Source organism: Orycteropus afer, unplaced genomic scaffold (genome assembly GCF_000298275.1).
Source record: "Orycteropus afer afer isolate SDZICR_OR568_19922 unplaced genomic scaffold, OryAfe1.0 scaffold00007, whole genome shotgun sequence".
In the NCBI taxonomy this organism is placed as follows: domain Eukaryota; kingdom Metazoa; phylum Chordata; class Mammalia; order Tubulidentata; family Orycteropodidae; genus Orycteropus; species Orycteropus afer.
Genome location: NW_006921594.1, coordinates 24,441,855 through 24,464,790, shown reverse-complemented (window position 1 = coordinate 24,464,790; position 22,936 = coordinate 24,441,855). Strand labels below are relative to the sequence as shown.

Here is a 22,936-nt window from a genome sequence, read left to right as displayed (position 1 = left end):
TGAAAACTAAAAATAAATAATGGAATTCACCCTATGTCAGAACTAGCTTACAATGGATTCATCAGAATGGATCTGTATCGGGGTCTACCTGTAGCAGAATCAGAATTTGAAGAAGGCTCTTGGAACCCAGAGCACAGATTAAGGTTCTTCAGATTAATTAATTCCATCTCTTATCTGTGGAAAACTCACCCTATTTATTTTATAAATTATCTCAATGTATTTTAATTTGTACTTGATTTATACATTTTACCCATTTTAATCCCTTATTGTAGGAGGTAGTATAATATCATTACTCTAAATTTAGGTAATTTCTTGGATGTTTTGGGTGATTCATGAATATTTGTTTTAAGGTGTTTTGATACAATAAGGTAGTATAGTATAATGGTGAAGCAATTGGTCTCCAAACTCCCAGCTCCACTGAGTGACTGTTGTTATTGTTGTTATGTGCTGTCGAGTTGGACCCAATTCATAGCAACCCCTCCTTGGGTTGCTGAGGCGGTATCACTACGGAAGTAGATTGCCCAACCTCCCTTCCGAGGAGTGGCTGGTGGGATTCAACCGCCAGCCTTCTGGTTAGCAGTCAAGTGCCTTAGGCAGTACGCTACCTGAGTGACTGTACCAAAAAAAGAAGAAAAGAAAAGGAAAAAAAAAACCAAACTCACTGCAATCAAGTGACTATAATGACCTTATTTAACCTCCCTAAGCTTCAATTTTCCCTCAATCAATTAGTTTAATGATTGAATGAAGTAATATATAGAAGGAGTTTAGCAAAGTACTCATGTAAATCCTTTATTATTTTAAAACTCATAAGTTTGCACCCAACTTATATTAGGTGCTATATCTACTCTTCCCTTTCAGACACAAAGTATTTCTGCTAAATTTGACTAAACATAGGCTCTTCAAATTTCAATCATTTATTGCATTAGCACTAAGCATTGCTTACTTATTATCCACATTTACTAAAAGCCAAATGTAAATCACTGAACAAGTTACAAAAATGAAAAAGAAATGAAATTTCAAGAATGTCCATTAAGCTGAAATTTTTATGAGTGAATGTGACCTAGTTCATTTTTCAGGGTCAGAAAAATCCTCATTAAGGAGACGAAGCTACAGCTATTAAATCCACATGGGTTTTATCCTATTGAATCCAAGGATTTTCTGTATTACTATTGTGGTTATTTTGTATCACCAGATATGACAAATAAAAAGTAAAAAGTACAGTAAAACCTGTGAAAGCCAGAACCTGTGTAAGGCAGACCTACCAAAGAAGGAAAACTCAAATATTTTCAACTAAAATGAGCAATAGAAGAGTGGTAAGGCTGTGCCCTATCAATGGTGAAAAACTTTTGTGACCCAGAAAAACATGGTAGTCCTGTGGAGTTCCAACACTCACAGGTTTCACTGTGCAAAGTGTGCTATTAAAAAAAAGTTTCCTTAATTAAATTGATTATTTCTTAATGTAAAAATTTGAGGCATTTCATATTACATGCCAATTATGTGCATGCATGTATTTTTTCCATCTCTCAATGGATACTTTTTACATAATTGTGGTAAGCCCATAAAATAATTAATTGCAGTTTTATTAATTATTTTTCAAAATGAATAACTGGTTAAAAATATCTCATTAAAGGCATTTTTTAAATCATTTTAATATAATGGATAAATGACTGTGATGTGACAACTTTTAAAAGAAGATTCCCAGAGAACAACTACAACTACTAGTAAAATCAACTGCTATTTTCTGTTCTAAATTAAGTAACAACTTTGTAAAACTAATATTTTAATAATCATACTTTGATCAGTTGGGTTTCTGGAATAAAGTAGTTTTTTATTTTCCCTTAGATTCGAAATAAAATGATAGATGGAGAAAGTGGAGAGAAAACATTCAGAACCCTGGTTAAATCTCAAGATGAGGTAAGAATTGAGATTTATTCTTAAATAAAAATATATATTAGTGACAATTTATATTGGTAGTTTTAATGCAATAACAATATTTGTTCTAGTTTCACTCAGAGTAGCTGAAGTCTTTAGGCTGAGGTCTGATACTGACTGTGAATATCATTATCTTTTGTTCTAGGATACCATGTAACCTTTCTTTACACCATATCCCATATGTAGGAGACAGAAAACTGCATTATTAGCACATCTCACAAATAGGGAGAATAGTGAGCAAAAGTCATTTTAAACTCCTCACATATGAAATGTTTTCCACAGAGCCTCTCTTTATATCTGACCAATTGAGAAAATTTTCACTAAAACCTATCTCAAATTAATCGGTAAAGATTTTTTTCATGGTCACATCATTCAGGCATTCAACTCTTCTATTCAAAAGTTAACCTATATATCAAAAAGTTGTATAAATAAGTATTCAATTATTTAATGCATATATGCAAACCCTTATTATACTTCAGAGGACCGATGTTTGTGTGCATGGAGGTGCCCCATGCACGGGCAGGCTGCAGTAAGCCAGCCCGGGACTAGCAGATAACAGATGTTTGTGTGGAGCACCCTGGGGGACAGGCTGGGACAGTTAGCAGGGTGGGGGGCACCAGGAAATGAGCAGAGCTGTTTGGAACAGGTAAGGGAGACAGAGCTCTCTGTCAGTTCGTGGTACTGTGGTAGCTTGAGTGTTGCTGTGAGGCTGGAGGCTATGCCACCAGTGTCTCAAATGCCAGCAGGGTCACCCATGGTGGACAGGTTTCAGTGGGGCTTCCAGACTAGCACAGACTCGGAAGAAGGAAGAGGCCATCCAGTTCTCAAAGAATTGGCCAGTGAAAACCTTATGAACAGCAGTGAAACATTGTCTGATATATTACTGGAAAACTTTATAAATAGCCCTGAAACTGTCCGATATAGTCCAGGAAGATGAGCCCCTCAGTCGGAAACCCTCAAAATATGACTAGGAAAGAGCTGCCTTCTCAGAGGAGAGCCGACCTTAATGATGTGGATAGAGTAAAGCTTTCAGGACCTTCATTTGCTGATGTGGCACATCTCAAGATGAGAAGAAACAGCTGCAAAGATCCATTAATAATCGAAATGTGTAATGTAAGAAATATGAATCTAGGAAAATTGGGAATTGTCAACAATGAAATGGAGCACATGAAGATTGATGTCCTAGGTATTAATGAACTAAAATGGACTTGTTTCAGCCATTTTGAATCAGACAACCATATGGTCTACTATGCTGGTAATGACAGTTTGAAGAGGAATGGCGTGGCATTCATCATCACAAAGAATGTATCAAAATCTACTCTGAGTTACAGTACTATCAGTGACAGGATAATATCCATACAGCTACAAGGAAGACTAGTTAATACTATTATTATTCACATTTACATACCAAGTACAAAAGGTGAAGAAATTGAAGATTTCTACCAACTTCTGCAGGCTGAAATTGACCAAATATGCAATCAAGATGTGTTAATTATCACTGGTGTTTGGAATCCAAAAGCTGGGAACAAAGAAGAATCACTGGTAGTTGGAAAATATGATCTTGGTGATAAAAATAACACTGGAGATCACATGAGAGAATTATTCATTCAATTGTGACTTATTCATCACAAATATATTTTTTCAACAAAACAAACAGTGGCTATGCATGTGGACTTCAACAGACAGAGTATGCAGGAATCAAATCGACTACATCTGTGGAAAGAGGTGATGGAAAACTCAAGATTTTCAGCCAGAACAATGCCAGAAGCTGATTATGAAACAGACCATCAACTGCTCATATGCATGTTCAGGCTGAAGTTGAAGACAATTAAAACAAGTCCACAAGAGCCAAAGTGTGACATTGAATATACACCTCCTGAATTTAGAAGCCATCTAAAGAATAGATTTGATACATTGAACACCAATGACTGACAACCAGAGGAGTTGTGGAATGACATCAAGAACATCATCCATGAAAAGCAAAAGATCATTAAAAAGACAGGAAAGGAAGAAAAGACCAAAATGGATGTCAGAAGACACTCTGAAACTTGCCCTTGAATGGAGAGTGGCTAAAACAAATGGAAATATTGACAGAATAAAAGAGCTGAACAGAATATTTCAAAGAGTAGCTGGAGAAGCAAAGTCAATTATTATAATGAAATGTGCAAAGACTTGGAGTTAGAAAACCAAAAGGGAAGAACATGTTCAGCATTTCTCAAGCTGAAAGAACTGAGGAAAAAATTCAAGCCTCAAATTGCAATAGTGAAAGATTCTGTGGGCAATATGTTGAATGATGCAGGAAACTTCAAAAGAAGATGGATGGGATACACAGAGCCACTGTACCAAAAAGAACTGGTAGATGATATTCCATTTTGGGAGGTGGCATATGATCAGGAACCAATGGTATTGAAGGAAGAGGTTGAAGCTGCATTAAAGGAATTGATGAAAAACAAGACTCTGGGAATTGACAGAGTACCCATTGAGATATTTCAACAAATGGATGCCCCGCTGGAGGCACTCACTCAGCTATGCCAAGAGATTTGGAACATAGCTACCTGGCCAACTGACTGGAAGAGATCCATATTTGTACCTATTCCAAAGCAGGTGATCACACAGAATGTGGAAATCATCAAACAATATCATTGATATCACTCACAAGTAAAATCTTACTGAAGATAATTCAAAAACCATTGCAGCAGTTTATTGACAGAGAACTTCCAGAAATGTAAGCTGGATTCAGAAGGGAATGTGAAGTAAGGGATATCATAGCTGATGGCAGATGGATCTTGGCTCAAAACAAAGAATACCAGAAAGATGTTTATTTGTGTTTTATTGACTTTGCAAAGGCATTCAGTTGTGTGGATCATAACAAATTGTGGATAACTTTGAGAAGAACAGGAATTCCAGAACACTTAATTGTACTCATGAGGAACTTGTACATAGACAGGAGGCTGTCGTTTGAACAGAACAAGGGACACTGCATGGCTTAAAATGAAGAAGGGAGGATATCAGGGTTGTATCCTTTCACCATACTTACTCAATCTGTATGCTGAGCAGATAATCCTAGAAGTTGGACTGTGTGAAGAAGTACATGGCATCAAGATTGGAGGAAAACTCATTAACAATCTGAGATATGCAGACAACAACACCTTTGCTTGATGAAAATGAGGATGGCTTGGAGCATTTACTGATGAAGATTAAAGACTACAGTCTGCAATATGGATTACACCTCAATAAAAAGAAAACAAAAATCCTCACAAATGGACCGATAAGCAATATCATGATGAATGGAGAAAAGATTGAAGTTGTCAAAGACTTCATATTACTTGGTTCTACAATTAATGCCAATGGAAGCAGCAGTCAAGACCTCAAAAGACATATTGCATTGAGTAAATCTATTGCAAAAGACTTCGTTAAAGTTCTGAAGAGCAAAGACATCTTGAAGACTAAGATGCGCCTAATTCAACCCACGGTATTTTCATTCACTTCATATGCATGTAGCACAGTGGCTAAGGCACTTGACTGCTAACCAGAAGGCTGGTGGTTCAAACCCACCAGCCACTCCTCAGAAGGAAGGTTGGGCAATCCTACTTCCGTAGTGATACTGCCTCGGAAACCCAAGGAGGGGTCGCTATGAGTCAGGGCTGACTCGACGGCACATAACAACAACAACAACAACAACAACATATGCATGTGTGAGCTGGCCAATGAATAAGAAAGACTGAAGAAGTGTTGATGCTTTTGAGTTGTGTTGGCAAAGAATGCTGAAAATACCATGGACTGCTAAAAGAACTAACTAATCTGTCCTGGAGGAAGTGCAGCCAGAATGCTCCTTAGAAGTGAGAACGGCCAGACTTTGTCTTACCTGTTTTTGGTCATGTTGTAAGAAGGGACCATTCTCTGGAGAAGGATATCATGCCAAGTGGAGGGTCAGCGAAAAAGGGGAAGGTGCTCAACAAGATGCATTGACACGGTGGCTGTAGCGATGGGCTCAGGTATGGTAGGGATCGTGAGGCTGGCACAGGACCAGGCATTCTTTGCATTGTACATAAAGTCTATGTGAGTCAGAGACAACTCAGCGGCACATAACAACAATTACACTGTCATTGTTATGGATTCTCATGTCATTGCAAAGATAAGTTTAAAATAGAATTTAAGCATTTCTGGTTAAATTTATGCCCAGCTTATCCTGATTTATGGAAATCTAAAAATTGCACTTATTGTATGTACCCCATCAATAATGCTTTGTTTACAACTTGAATACCTTTATACTATTACCTTCAAGAATTTACTGAAAATGATGGAATTTTCTCAGACAGCTAATCTGAGGATATTCTCAAACTTAGTAAGGAGCTGGACAATTTATATGTCTTGATTAAGAAAATAGATGCTAATAATTGTAGTTGATAGCTTTATTACCAATTGGATACTAAACATGATTATAACAATTTTCATATTAATAATATAGAGAAAACCATTCTCTTGTTTTTGTTTTTTTTTTTTCCTGATCTGATACTATTTCTGTTTATAAAACTTACTGAATAAGGAACAAGGCTAGTTTTGCTATGGTTCCTTAGGGGTAGTAAACAAATATATAAACGTTAGTTCTTTTGAGAATCTTAATAGTCCAAACACTTCTTTGCTATTTCACTCCCCTCACCTCTCCCCACCACATACATATATAGAACCATTGGGATATTTGGTATGGGATGTTTGGTATACAAAGACAGCATTCCATAGTTGTTATGACAACAGACTTGACATCATACATATACTTTTGTCCTGCCAATTAAAGTACTTAATCTCCTCTCTAAAACTTATCAATAATTTGTGGTATTATAAGTACATACTCTGGATATTCGATTAAATAAGACAATGACTGTAAAGTGCTCCTATAGTGCTGTCTTACTTTCTTAGGGCTGCCATAATAAAATGCCACAAAGTGATTGACTTTAAGAAGAGAAGTATATTGTTTCTCATTCTGGAGGCTAGAAGTCTTAATCAGAATTGTACAGACACTTCCTTCTAAAATCTTTGAGAAAGGAACTCGGACTTCTCTGTCTTAGTTCTACTGGCTGCCAGCAATCCTTCACATTGCTTTGCTTATAGATGGATCTTTACATGGTGTCTTCTCCCTGTGTTTGTTTATCCCTTTTATAAAATACCACTTAGATTCTCAGATGGGGTTAAGATTAGGACCCAACCTACGCCAGTATACTTAACTGATAATGTGTCCAATGAAAGACCCTCTTCTCCCAAACTATGTCACATTCACAGGTATAGGACTCAGAATTTAAATCAACATATCTTCTTCACAGGACACAGTTCAATTCATAGTAAGAGCATAATACCAAGTAATGCTTCAATAAATGTTATTTTTCTGATATTGATGATCAAAGTGGAGATAACAACAGCAACAAAAAGAACAACTGAAAAGATGGAAATATGCCATCACTGTGCCTAATGGACAGGAACCCTGGTGGCACCATGGTGAACACACTAGGCTGCTAACCAAAAGGTCAGCTGTTCAAACCCACCAGTGGCTCCATGGGAGAAAAGACTTGGTGATCTGCTCCTGTAAAGATTATTGCCTAGGAAACCCTATAGGCACGTGATATAGGGTCTGTGATATAGGGTCATTGTGAGTGGTGATCGACTTGACAGCATATAACAAGAACATCTAATGGGATGAAAGAATGAAAATTTCCTGACAGTTGTTCAGTAGCTACAAAGAAAGTTTTCTTTATCCATGAAATTCTATACCCATGATAATTTTACAAAGAAAAGATTTCTATGTCCTTGAAATTTAACTCTGTCCTGCCTTTCTCTGTTATATTTAACTTTGAGTGATACTGAGTAAATTAGTCTAATGACTTCATAAAAACAATAATGTGCTAGTCATATATTTGGATCTAGATATACTGCATAAATTTCCTAATATTACCAATTACTCTTAAATGTACTCTTGTATAGACACCTGTCAATGGCACAGATTACAGGTAATTGATTGTATTTCTATGTACGTGTATGAAAGATTATTTAGTTCAATCTTTCTCCTATTTACAATAGGACAAATATTAAGTCTTTGCATTTTTCAATGTAATTAAGTGAGAAAAGTTATACTTTCCAAAATACAAATTTATGAAAGTATGAGCCTTGTCTAGTATTTCAGTCTCATTTTATTATAAAAATTCATTGTTTATGAAATAGTTTTCAAAGTTTTGAGGTAAATAATTTAGTATAAATTATTAAGATTCTATAGTGCTAAATCTTTAGTTAGACTTTCTAATTGGATGGTTATTTCTGTTCTAAAATTTTGCTTTATACAAATAAAGATTAAATATAGGATATATTAGTCATATTAGTGTATAACAGGTCTTGAATGACCACATAATTTGGAAATAGATCTTAATGCTCCACATTTCATATATATTCACAGAGAACAAACTATGTCAAATTTTTTTTTTAGAGGTACATTGACAAAGGAAACAGAACATATACGTGGACACCTGTCAATGGCACAGATTACAGGTAATTGATTGTATTTCTATGTACATGTATGAAAGATTATTTAGTTCAATCTTTCTCCTATTAATAATAGGACAAATATTAAGTCTTTGCATTTTTCAATGTAATTAAGTGAGAAAAGTTATACTTTCCAAAATACAAATTCATGAAAGTAATAGATCTGATTGTAAAGGTTCTTAACCTCTTGATGAAAAAGAAAAAAAAAAAAAAAAACTCACATTAGAAATTTTAGAAATGAAAACATGTGATATAATTCCATATGTGTTAGGAACAATACATATTGACAGAATCTCAGTAATAATTTGTAATGATCACCTCCACTAACTTGCTCTTTAAAGTTATCTCTTAGTTTACATTATGTCTTGCATTTAGGTTGCAAATGAACCTAAAGATAAAATTTGCCTCATATTATAATCTGTTATAAATAGCCAAGTTGATATAATTTACTCTTAAAACCAAAAAGGAAACTCACTGCCATCGAGTTGATTCCAACTCATAGTGACCACTTTTGGGTTTCCGAGGTGGTAAATCTTTATGGAAGTAGATTGCACAGTCTTCCTTCCATGGAGTGGCTGGTGGATTTGAACTGCCAGCCTTCTAGTTAGCAGTCTAATGCCTTAGGCACGATGCCACCAGAGCTCCTTTAATTTACTCCTGCCGAGTATCATTTCTGTAATACTTTGAAAACTGGGCAAAAAACTTGGCTTTTGAAAATTGGACAAATAACCAATACCATCTTGAAAATCCTGTTTTTCAACATTAGCTTAACATTTCCCTGTGGTCCTTCCTCCCATAGCCTCATAATACTTAGCCTTGTAAGAATGCCTTCTGTTCTTCATTCTTCCGTGCCTTTGAATCTCATGTCTCCATCCACCATCCCTCCTTTTTAACATTTGTATTCCTCATATTCCTATTAGATTCTACCTCCTAATTCCCCATCACTATCATCTACCTTCATGTAGATTATAGTTCCTCAAGCTGTTTGTGACAGACTCACACATATGTAAAATAAAACAAAAATATATGGACTAAAATATGTTTTTAAAGAAAGAGAAAATAAAAAATCAAATTTTCCATCATTAGATCCCACAAACATAATGGTAATCTGTTAATTGTTGTAAATTTATATAACTGTTCATTCCTAATTTCTATGCTTAAATGGTCACAGACTGGTAACAACAGTTTGCAGATGGGCCAGGTCAATGAACCACACTTTGAGTATCATTGACATAGATGATTTTCCAAGTACCTGGACTCTGAGTTTCTTGGCTACCTTTCTTCTCATGAATTTGTCTTCTCCTACCTTTGCCACCTACTTCTGTGTCTGTTCTGCAGCTCTTGCTAAGTCAAGACTACAACTCCTTAATAAACTTAATTTGGAATTTGGTCATCCAAATCTTAGATTATCTTAGGTTCACTTTTTGTCTCACTAGTAGACCAACACCAACAATCCTTTGACCAAACTGAGACAAGAAATCCATCAATTCTCCTACCTTTACATTACTTCTACTCTCTACAAGTCTTTGCACCACTCCGTAATCAGCATAAATTCATTGGATATTATTTTCACTTCCTTGCACACACCATCAAATTACTTCATCATGTGTAGATTTGATAAACAGGAGTTTGAGAAAATCCCAATTCTGGTTAAAGCCAACTTATTACCAACATCATACTGTGCCATGTAGCTTAAAATGGCTTGAGTACAGTATCCACTGACAAATATCCCACCTAAAATGCATGACCACCAACCGTGAGTGGGCCTTAGTGGTGTCTGGCAATCTTAAAAGTCCAGTAAACTTAGACCCTTACATAACTTTTGGTAGCTTCTCTTCTCTCTTTAAACCTTAACAATTTTTCTACCCATTTCCTCTCAAATAATGTCTTTACTTTCCATATCACTGAGACACATAGAAGTGATCAGAACAGAACTCCCATCACTACAGTGAATACTTGTATTTCTGTCTCCATCTCACATGTATGACTAGCTCAACATATTAAGAAGGATCTTAGTAAAACTTGAGTCGGGTTATTCATTCACAAGTAACAATTTATAACAACATAAGTGATATGTTCTGATTTAATGCATGATGTAACAAATGTCACTGAGTGATTTCTGTCTCTTTAAGACTTGATCTAATTTAGTTTAAAGTGTACTAATCCATTATTTTAATAGAATGCTTTCTTTCTTATGAAGAGTTTAGTTTTATAGCGATAAATTATTTTCAAAAATGTGTTTTATTCCATGTAACTCAGTTAACCATGTTTTTTGTGAGTCACAAAAACACTGCATGGGCTTTACATCTGATGTTCACTCATTTTATTAGAGTTTAATCTCAAGGAGGATATAAAGCAAGCTTGGTCTGTTGGTTTTATATGGAGTGATCCAGCAAACACTGCAGATGACAGTATGGTTGTCATGGAATGTTGGTAAAGATCTTATCTGGCTATAGGTTGAAATAATAATTGCTATCTTGACATGGAAATAAAGTATAACTATGATTTTTCTGTGGAATGGATTGGAGCTAATGATAACAATCTGAAACATATAGGACAACAAAATATACTTTTCATATGTCAATTTTAAAACTTCTATTGCATTCCTTGTGGGCTTCCACACTGTTTTTCATGGTATATGATATGGAAGCCAAGCATACTGAGTGACACTCTAGCAGCCACATGATGTAACGTTATCGGTTTTAATTAGAAGTTTCTCTTAGCAATAAATGCTGATGGGGCAATAAAAATGTCCTAATTTCCCTTGAGAGAAGTTTGTAGGAAACAATCTTCAAATGTTCAGTAATTCTGCTCTGCATTTTATAAATGGCAAGTGAATCATGAAAGGTCATCTTCTTCCAGACTAATTGCACTGCTTATTTTAATTTTAATCTCTGCCTCCACTTAAAGGAAGTTACCTATAAAATGAATGTAGAGATTTTCATTAAATCTACATAACATTTTATTTCTCTGACCTTTTCCCATAAGGAAAGTCTATGAATTACTTAATGATGGAGAAAGATATGAGAATTGGAGGTAACAAGCATCCACTCATTTTGCTACCTTAACTGCATAATTAAATTGTATCAAATAACCCCTTGCATTCTTCATCTTCACAGAGTGAATTTTTAATATACATCTTCTTAAGAAGGAAAAGCTGAGATTTTATATTTGATTCTACATACACAATATATAAGGAGATTACAGTTTGAACATCCACCCTCAAAGCCTGGAAAAAATGAGCTTGAGGAATTCCAAAGGAGATCCTCTGCAAAAACTTGGAAGCCTAGAAAGTTACAGGATCTTTTCCTGTGAATCGCCACATGTTGGGCTAAATATTAGAAATGAGTGGTGCTTGACTCATCTGGTCACATTAATCAGGCATCTCTTTAAAATAATAATGGCATTGGTAATCTTAGACATAGCCTCACTTTTTGTGTCCATTACTTCACAAGTTTCCTTGCATAGTCAGCATGCAGCAAAGGTCATTTCCAACTGCAAATGTAGATGTAGGATAATTAGTTAGATCCTGCCCAGGTGCATTAGCCATTGTGAGAGTATAACAATTACACTGTGCTATTGGAAACTCTGTAATATTCTAAAATCCTTCAACAGTTCTAACATTTCATGTGTATTTTTAATTGGCTACTACAAAATGAGTGAGGTTGACTAGCTTTTGATTTGGGGCATTCATTAAAACAAGGTTTGATGACAGGCTTATCTGGCAGTCCTACTATCTAAAGATACTGAATTTGTCTTAAGATGTGAATTGGAACTGTCCTCCAGTTTGGAAATCTGCCATAAGATGAGAGTAGCCTTGTGGGTCTTGTAAACTTCCACACTCAGATGTATTTTGTGCTGAACCTAATAACAATCTACCAACTATGGAATATCCACAGTAAAGAAACTTGAAATAAATACTGTGCCTTAAACCAATGGGGCTGAGCAGGCATTCTGTACGTGTGCTATATACAATTTGCCAGTTGTCATCAAGTCATTTCCAACTTATGGAAACCCACCAACAGATAAAACAGAACTGACCTAAGAATAGACATTGTAAAACAATGAATGTTTAGCTCCTTAAAAGACCTTATTACAGATGATGTGACGTGTTGTGTAAATAATGATAATAAGACTGCAAAACCTGAAAAATCTGGAAGCTATGTAAGTCAGAAACCTATTAGAGAAGGAAAATTAAAATATTTTCCTCTAAAACAAGAGATAGAAAAATGGTAAGACTGCACATTATCAAAGATGGAAACCTTGCAAGACCTGGGAAAACAAGGCAGTCTCATCAAGTTCATATTCTCATAGGTTTCACTGTGATAACAATTCTTGCTTTGGAAATTTTTATTGTGCTTTACCTCTGATAAAGCACTTTAATTAACATTATGAAAAGTACATTAAGGAAAGAGTATCCAGTTGGTATGATAGATTTACTTTGTTGAAACATACTCTAGGGTTTTTTCTATTGTTGTCAACATTTGAAGTTATAACATTCTGGAAATACAGTAGGGAGCCATGACATTTCCTCCTCAACTAATTTATGGGAGCATTTATTTACTTATTTCTCATATGTCTCTTTTAATTTCCTAAACTGTAGAGAGTTGTATGGCACTGGATCACAAGACCAGATTAAACCCTTTAGTTGCTAAATACATTTTCTTGTCAAAGTAATATGTCTTTTCCTTCCCATGAAGAAGATCTTTGAGTTTTCCATGAACTTAATGTGTCTTTTTCTTTACTTTTCTTTTTTTTTTTTTAAGGTATGTTTCATTTTTGTTTGTTTGTGTTTATGCTTCTCTTGTTTCTATTGCAGTTTGGCCTTGGTATTACCAACCTACAGTTTTTACTATATAAAAGCCAAAATAGAAGAGACAATAACTCAGGCCAGATGTAAGTACTGTGAAAGTGACTTTAGGGTCTCTTTGTTGCCACCTCATAGCAGATGTTTAAATACGTCTAGATTTTGGAATACCCAAGGCTTATACATTTTAGTAGGTATTTTTACCTAATCTGCAGCAATGATTCTAACCCATTCCAAACATGCAAGGAACAAGAAATATTCTACATGGATAGAATATAAGCAGGTACTCCAGTTTCACTGGCAGTCCCCACCACCCTTCCCTGCCTTGCTATGTGCTCATAGAATCATTGCAGTGCTGTGTCCTCTGTTGCTGTCATTTTAAGGGTCTGCTAGCCGGTGTGAAATGTTTCACATGCTATTATTATTCACATAGTCTACTCATGGCACTGTGCTAGTAAAGCTTTATTTATTTATTTTGCATTTGGCAGGAATAATATTGTGCTTCACATCTTCCACATTGTCTGAATCAGTTAAATTGCACTGGTCTTTGGCTTTGGTTTGGCAATCAAGTTTCTCATGTTTTTAAAACTAAAATTCAAATTAGTGTCTTCCGTAACTCAAATGGACTAGTTATTTTTAAGTGTCATTTGGAATGTGGAATAGTTCTAACCTTAGTGAATATTTCAAGTCGTTGTTAAGTTTTATTTTTTGGGGGGGTGACTAGGTATAGTAAAGTAAAATGACCATCATATTCTTATATCCTTTGCACACTGCTCAATTATTACTAACAACATAAAAATTTCCCAGTAAGATAAAGAAAAGAAAAAAAAGCACATAAAGAAAAAAACACATATCTTTTACATCTGACTTTAATGTAAATTACAATTTCTTCCATTTCTTTGTCAGTGCCTCTTTTGTTCTCCCCATTGATGGCTTTCATAGTCCATTTTGCCACTTCAGACTCTCACTTGGTAGATATGATGGTCTTTTACAGCCAGCAATTTTGCATGAGCTAGTTCTTCACTAGAAAATGAGGGCTAACAAGTGGTTTTGATGATTAATAAATGCTTCTGCTTATAGGTCCACGTCATTGGCATTGCACCTGCATTAACCATTTTGCAAAACAGACCCTTGAAATAACCACAGTACATAGAGGTTACTCTAGAAATAATTGACAGGACATATTTCCAGTCTTCAAAAATATGTGTCTTCTTTCCAGACTACAGCTGTACATAAATGAACCTTTGATCTATGCACAATATTTTTATTCAAGAAAGTCATTGAATAAAAGAGTTTGTGACCCCCTCTGCTTTACCCTCTTTTTTCCTCCCTGCTTTCTCTTTCTGATGGATTTTCACAGCAAAAAAGGGCAAAATGAAGGGCAAGTATTTTCTTGTTGCTCAATTTATTTCTGTTTAGTGCATTTGACATCTCCACTGATATTTCCATTCCTACTGGGTATTTTCCTCTGTGCTTCTCATTTGCTAGATTTTTCCCCATGATCTCTCAAACCTTAGCAGCCAAAAGAGGGGAAAGAATTTGCTTATGTCTTCATATGCAACCTATTTCACATTCAAGTTTTTTCTTAGATTTAAATACTTATTTTTTTTTAATCTTTCCACTTACTAATGTATAACCTAACGTTATCAATTCACTGAAGGAATTATTGGCTTTCTTAAAATCATTTTCCTTACCATAATATTAATAAACTTTTTAATTTTAAATAAAACATCTGTGTTGTAACACTTATTTAAGTATATTTTTTACAGCCTTATTGGTTATAGTAGGGTTAGTAAATGGAAAAATCATTGACATAACATTTTTCTCTGCTACAATTGTAATCTATGTTAGAAAAATAAACTTACTGTACTTTTATATTGTGAAGCATTGAGGACCTTTATATTCATTGATATTTCAGTTTTATGATATAATTAGTCTATTTTTAATTTTTCTTATTAGGTAATCTTTCTATTGCTTTCTTATTGCTATAGAATATATTATATTATGGATTGCTTATCTAATCCTGCAATATTATCTTTGCAGACTCAGAAACCCTGAAGCCAGATAATTTTGAAGAATCTGGCTATACATTCATAGCACCAAGGTTGGTTTACTTTTCTCCTTTTTTTTTTTTTTTTTTCAATATCTTGTGTGAATGTGTAGGCCTTCAATATCAGTTCTGAGCTGAGGGTCAGAAGTGCTCTAGGTTAATGTCTTGCCAAATTATGGAACCAAGGAGAATAATAATTTTAAAACAGAAAAGGCATCCAGTTCATTCATTCATTTACCCATTCAAATATTTACTGAATGACTACTATATACTAAGCAGTGTGCTAGCAGGGGATACAATGGTGAATAAGACAGACATGTCATTGTTGTTGTGTACTGTCAATTCGATTCTGGTCCATAGTCACCCTATATACTAGAGTAGAAGTGCCTCATAGTCTTTCCTAGTCTATAATCTTTACAAGAGCAGATATCCAGGTCTTTTCTCCAATGGAATTGCTGGTGAGTTTAAACCACTGATGTTTTGGTTAGCAATCAAGCGCTTAACCACCAGGACTCAAGACAGACATAGACTCAAGCATTTGAGAAATTTTCGTTGGCAAAGCATATTATTAGCTTTGTGAATGCCTTTCCCATTGAGAAACTCCTGCCTGAATTTCCTTCAGTGTTTGACACCACTGGTCACTTCCTCTTTTGGCACTTCTTTGCCTCCTCTTGCTTGATTACACACCATTCTAACTTTCTTCCTTCTTTCCCAGGTCCTATCCACTAACTTCTGTTATGAGCTTCATTTCTTCTGCTGATCATTTATATTAGAGTGCTAGCTAGGCCCTCTTTTCCTCTTCTTGCTTTTATAAACATACCAAAATCTACCCACCTATTTTTGCCTACAGTTTGGGATGATGGCTACCAAATTACTAGATGACCATAATGTATAGAAATAGAACAAATGAATATAATACGTGGTTTATTGTTACATTCAATTGAAATTTGAAAAAACAGCAGTAATTAGGGTATGTACTATTTCTGTGATCTGAGTCATATTCAACATAAGTATAGCTGACTGGTAGGCTGAAATTTACCTATATTTTTGTAGGAAAGGACCAAATACCAGAGAAGGGAGAAAATAACGGTAGCTTATGGGGTCAACCAGTGAGTTTCCACCTCAGTTAACTTATGTTAAGTCCTTTACATCATGATTATGTTTACAGCTGAGAACAATTCTGTGATAAAGTATCATATCCCTATTTCACAGATTATGAAATGGTTTTAAAGATGCTAAATAAGATGAGATCTGAACCAATTTCTTTTCTACTCCAACATTTAAGTATGCACAATGAATATGTAAAAGCTAAAAGATCTCAAATGAACATCCAGTAATGCTGAGTAAAATGCTTTTGAAGGGAAGGTGTCCTTGGAAAGTGAATGTATATTCAGATGAGTTGTGGAAAACAAAATGATAGAAAATTGGGATAAAACAAAATCCAGTGAGAAAAGACAGAATTTTATGTGGTACAGGACAACAGTCTCTCCCCACCCCCATCACCATTAATGAGAGCAGCGTAGCAAGCTGTGGACCAAGAATATGTGGGTCAGTTCCCAGATCTTCCACAATTTGATCATGGTACTCAACGTCTCCTCCTCAGTTTCTTTACTTCAAAAATAATGACAGCAATGCCTATCCTGTAGAGTTTTTAAGCATTAAATAAGATAATGTACGTAAAATATTTAGCATAGTTCTTGAGAAGGTATAAACTCTAAACATACTGTTTGTTATTATTAATAGTTGTTATAATAGTAGATAGTAGCAGTAGATAGACCAGAGAGTCATATCATTTATTAAAACGTGTTAAAAATAGGTTATTTTTTGAAGAATTTAAAGAAGAAAGCTCTCACATTTTAGATATGAAGTGATTGTTGTTGATTCCAAATAAATTAAACTATTTGATACTATTGATAGTTTTCATAGTGAGTGTTCTTAAACTTTAAAGCCACTATGAAGGTGAAGCATTGAGAATATAGATGCATGGAGTTTGGTTCCCACATTTAAGAAGCTTATTGTCTCAGGGATGAAAAGTCTAACACATGCACTAATTTTGCCACCTTCAGATAATCTGAAATGAGAAAGGTACTTCATAAATAAAGATGAATTAGAATGAGAGATAACCATATTTGATACCCTATGATCAAATGTAATATGTGAGGTATGACTTGTGTAAGTTTGGCAAATGGAATGTGACCAAACTCGCTTTCAGTATTCTGAAAATAATTTGCCAAATTTTCATACCAACTGTACTTTAGTTTGAAAACAACTTAAATTACAAAGCCCACTGGTCAGAAACACAAAACGGACAAAAGAGATTATAGTTTTCAGGCCCTGAAGATGTTTTCAAGATATTGAAATTTGATTTTTTACCTTTAAGATTTTTAAGCTGTACAAAGATCATACCACTTTACTGTTTTACTTTCTTGAGACTTTTTTTTTTCCCTAAGAAATAAATAACTAATGATCAAATTGTTATCTTTTAGAGAAACAATGCCTCATAGAAAACGTATCAGCAAGATCTCCCACATGTTCCAGGGGAACTCTTAGAAATTCTGGTAGCCTAGTCATTGTCTTGGGAGCTCTGGTGGCATAGTGCCTAAGGCATTTGACTGCTGACTAGAAGGCTGATGGTTCAAACACACCAGCCACTTCTCAGAAGGAAGATTGGGCAATGTACATCCATAGAAATACCACCTTGCAAACCCAAGGAGGGGTCACTATGAGTCAGATCTGACTCAACAGCTGTGAGTTTGGTTTTTTTGTTTTTAGCCATTGTCCTACCAGCCACTATCAGGAGGTGGTTCCTTTGGCCCATGAACCTAGGAAACAATGATTTATGAGTTTTCAAGCCCCAGACCTTGTTGTGAGCAATCATTAGGCTAACAGATAACCTAAATAGATACTGTCTTTCTAGCCACAAATTCAAGTCTCAAATATTTCAGTAAGACTAAAAATAACAGCTATCTAGCTACTTATGGACAACTGTACACATGGAGATAGCACTCTCCATGGTGTGTGGTTTTTCTATTATCCTTTCAAATCATTCTTACTACCAGAGAAATCATGCCACTGACAAACACAACTATCAGTATTTTCTCACATTTTCATTGTTTAAGTTATTTCTACTTTTGTTTCTAATTTAACAACTCTTCTTACTTCAATACTTTCACTGCTTTTTCCATTAATAATCATTAGACAGAAAAAATATCCTTAGATGACTTCAAAAGTGAACCCAAACTCTGCCAGCAAGGATAGAAAAACAATAGGAGGGCATTGTTTAAATGGATTACTTGCAACACTAAAAACCTTCTATTGGTAGAGGTCAAAGTTGCATTTGGCTTAAAGCTTTAGGACAATAAAACTTCAGAAATTGAAAGTTCAAAGCACAGTGCATGGTTGAAACACACTACATTAGGAGTCTGAAGACCTAGCTTCTTTTATGGGCTTATCATTTACTAGGCAGATGCCTTTGGGTAAATCTTCTTACGTTTTTAAGTCTGTTTCCTCAACCTTAAAATGTTGAATGCCTTCTGATAAAGCTGTTTTTTAAGATTAAATGAACAAATAAAACTTAAGAAAAATGTGTTTTAAATAATAAAGTGGTATTTCAGAAACTTTTGTTATTAGTTACTTGCAACATGTTATTTAATCCTTCTGAAATTTTGCCATCGGTTCCTGATTCCATGTAATCATAATTCAGTGTGCTGGCCTTTTGACTTCCAGGCTAGTGTTATTTCCAAAACAGCATAGCATTGTGGGAAGAAGTCAAGTTTAGCTCTGTAATAACTCACTGAGTACAATTCATGTAAACTTTCTAAATCTTGCCTCTAAACTAAAATTTTCAGTCAACTGAGAGATACCATTTTGTTTTGTTTTTAATTTCTAACATCTATTCCTCTCTCTCTCTGAAGCTCTATGTGTAGGGAACATCCTTTAGTCTGAAAATGTTTACTATTTAATTAGATTTTGTATCAAAGGTTTGATCAGTTTGTTTACTTTTATTTATGTAGCAAATTGAGAGCTTTTATGTTAAGGAGCTCTGGTGGCTAGTAGGTAAGGCATTTGGCTGCTAAACAGAAGGTTGGTGGTTAAAACCCACCAGCTGCTCCAGGGGAGGCAGATGAGGCAATCAATCTACTTCCATAAAGGTTTACAGCTTTGGAAACCGAATGGGGGTCACTATGAGTCCGAATCAACTCAGTGGCAGTGGGTTTGGTTTGCTTTTTTTAAAATTTATGTTAACTTATATTTGTATATATTTTTAAAATATTTAAACAGCAGTTCTTAAAGTGTGTCCCATAGATCCTGTGGTTCCAGAAAACCTTTTAGAGAATCTAAGGGTGAAAGATATTTCCATAACAATATTGAGATACTATTTATCTTTTTCGTCATGTGACACTTGCACTAACAAAAGCAATAGTTGGCTAACATTGGCTGATACCTTCTTAAGAATCAAGGCATTGGCATCCCGTTATAAAGATAGCCCATTGTATTCTTCTCTGCTGGGCACACATGTAAGGGGAAAAGCCCAGTTACTTTCACTAAAAATATCCTTGATTAAAGCAATAAATTTATTAATTCTTTTGAAGTTTTACTGTTGGGCACATGTCTTTTTAACATTATGTGTGATAAAATTGGAAGTACACGAAAGCTCGTCTACAGCATTCTGGGGTAACTTGGCTCTCAAAAAAAGCATTGGTGTGCTTGTTGAAGTCTAGTGCTCAACTGGGCACTTTTTCCTTTTTTCATGAAACATCTTTACTTAAAAGAACAAATGATGAACTGTGGTATTCAGACTTGGATATTTGGGAGATCCTTTCTCCGAAATGAATGAACACAGTCTTTCCTTTTAAAGAAAATAGCTGAGAGCAATAGTGGCCAATTAAAAAAAAAAAAAATCTGAGCTTGCAAACACAAAATTACAATTTTAGGAAACTTATATCCACTAGTGCTGATATGAAAGTTTCCCAATATTTAAAAATTTGACTGGTGAGATCTCTGGTGATATAAGTGAATGTGATTTTTCAGTATCATATACTGAAATGTGTCATTTGCAAGATCTTCATAACTTATATTTACCAAATGATAAATGAATTATGTTACAAAATCAGAGATGAGTAAAAATCCATTCCAAATGCAAGATAGTGTACTCAATTTTAATGTATAGACTACAAAATCTCCATTGATACTGTTTCAGATCCACATTACAACTGTTAGGAAGCTACAAATATTAGTTGTTGTATGTTATCATAACCAAATAGTGATAGTCATCTCAAAAGACTTAAAATCCTGTCTTTCTTAACTTATACCTGTGTGAGGACATATTTCTTCATTTACCAAAAGAACATCTTGCAACCAATTGGATGAGAAGCACACCTGTCTTCTATTAAGTCAGGCATTAAGAATATTTGCAAACTCCCCCCCAAAAAAAGCCACTATTCTCTTACATTTTTTGTTGTTGTTTGTTTTGGAAAACAGTAATTTCTCATTGAAATATGTTATATTTGCATTAATTGTCATGTTATTGAGACTTTAAATGAATAAACAAATATTTTAAAATTTCTCAATCTTAATTTCTGTACATATTTATTTGAGGAAGCCTCAATAATTGTGAGCAGTTAAAAATAAAAAGTTGTGAAAGCAGAAAGTTGAAAACCACTGACCTAAGATATAAAACAGGAGCTCTGGTAGCATAGTGCCTAAGGCACTTGACTGTTAACCAGAAGGCTGGCGGTTCAAACCCACCAGCCACTCTTTGGAAGGAAGGGTAAGCAATCTATTTCCGTAGTGATACAGCTTTGGAAACCCAAGGAGGGGTTGTTATGAGTCGGGTCCAACTCGATGGCAACATAGAAACAACAAAGATATAAGACGGTGGTGGTTGTTAGGTGCTGTCAGTCTCTTCTGACTCAGGGTATCCCTATGAACAACCACATGAAACACTGCCCAGTCCATATAATGGTAGAATGGTATATTAAGAATAACAAAAGGAAGGTTGGGCAATCCTACTTCCGTAGTGATACTGCCTCGGAAACCCAAGGAGGGGTCTCTATGAGTCGGGGCCGACTTGACGGCAAACAACAACAACAACAACATTTATTGAGCTCTGGCTATCCAAAGGCAAAGTGCTTAATATATATTACGTGTAATCTTCACTACTCACTGGCAAAGTTTCATTTTAGAGATGAGGAAATGGAAAACGTCTTGTATAGGTACACAGCAAGTGAAGAAATGATGTCAGTGTTTTCACTACCCTTGACTACCATGTAGTTTTGTTAGTTTTTATTATAGTTTCTAATATCTTAAAATATTTTTTTACAGAGATTACTGCAATGATCTTAAAATATCGGATAATAACACTGAATTTCTTTTAAATTTCAATGAGTTCATTGATAGAAAAACTCCAAATAACCCATCATGTAAGTATGAATTAATTTTCCATAATTGCTTCAGTGTGGTTATAGCCAAAGTGGTTAAATCTAGATTCAGATCAGTTTGTTGGTATGCTGGCTTATTTAATTGCTTTATGATTTTTTAATGTTAAAATGTAAGATATCCTTAATTTTACTTATTACAAAAATTCTTTTTATTATTAAATGGAATAGAATTGTCAGAGTAATATATTTGACACTTGTAAATGGGGTTAAGTGTAAATTGAGTATGCTCACCATTAGGAAATTTCATTTTGAATGATCTTTTGAAGGTTTTTTTCATTGTGTTATTCTTGCCAGATAAAGGACAACATATAATACATTTCTGTAAATTTATTCAAACTCTCTCTCTCAGAGTTTCATCTGACTAGAGAAAAAACAAAGTATAAGTAAAAGCATATCATTTAATGATATTCTTTCTTCCTCATAAACCACATTGATTCCAGTTAACTTCAGATCTTAAAAATATACCTTTGCAATTGCCCATTTTATGAAGGAAATCAAGTTGAAATAGAAAACACAAATTTCACTAATAAGATTTTAACCAGATTATTTGCCTTTCAGAGAAATTTTCATCATTTATACTGTTAGACCTCATAGAAACATGGATTCTTGGCATCTACATATATTTAAAAGCCTAGCAGTTTTTTCCAAAAAAAAAAAAAAAAATTTATCATAAAAGTACTATCAAGTAAAAAAAAATGCTGTGTGAATGGAAAATAAGAGAGAAAAAACAGCTGTAAGGAAAATCTAACTTAGTATAAATTGAAAAAACAAATTTACAATTATCTTACCTCCTCTTCTCCTTCTTTTTCTCATTTTTCTCCTCTTCTTCCTCTCATTTTCCCCTTCTTCTCCTCCTTTTTTTATTTCAACTACTTCCCTTCCTATCAGGAAATGTTGAACAGAACATTTTATCAGTTATAAAAAATGATAAAGCTGTCTCTCAAAATTAAAATTATCTCATATGAGGAAGTAATATTCCTTGGGCCTCCACTTTGGTAAGAATTAATTGATGACTTCAAAAACCTGGTTAATGGCTGTTAGGGCACATGAAGTCTACACTGACTATGCCTGACCATGAGTGATTCCAAACCTTCTGCTTGATATAAACTCACTCTGACTGAGCTGGAGCTTTTTAAAACAGTGTCCCATGTCATTGTTTGTTTCCTATGAATAGGTAATAAG

General features: G+C 34.7%; 1 protein-coding gene across 1 annotated transcript in view; it reads left to right on the top strand.

Moving 5' to 3' along the window:
• CACNA2D1 (calcium voltage-gated channel auxiliary subunit alpha2delta 1) overlaps positions 1-22,936 on the top strand; it is a 635,761-nt gene that overhangs the window by 574,943 nt on the left and 37,882 nt on the right. Inside the window, exons 21-26 of the mRNA XM_042781442.1 lie at positions 1,843-1,914; positions 8,402-8,463; positions 13,277-13,353; positions 14,625-14,645; positions 15,308-15,368; positions 21,639-21,736. Coding sequence (XP_042637376.1) covers positions 1,843-1,914; positions 8,402-8,463; positions 13,277-13,353; positions 14,625-14,645; positions 15,308-15,368; positions 21,639-21,736 — 391 coding nt within the window. The remainder of the gene's footprint in view (positions 1-1,842; positions 1,915-8,401; positions 8,464-13,276; positions 13,354-14,624; positions 14,646-15,307; positions 15,369-21,638; positions 21,737-22,936) is intronic.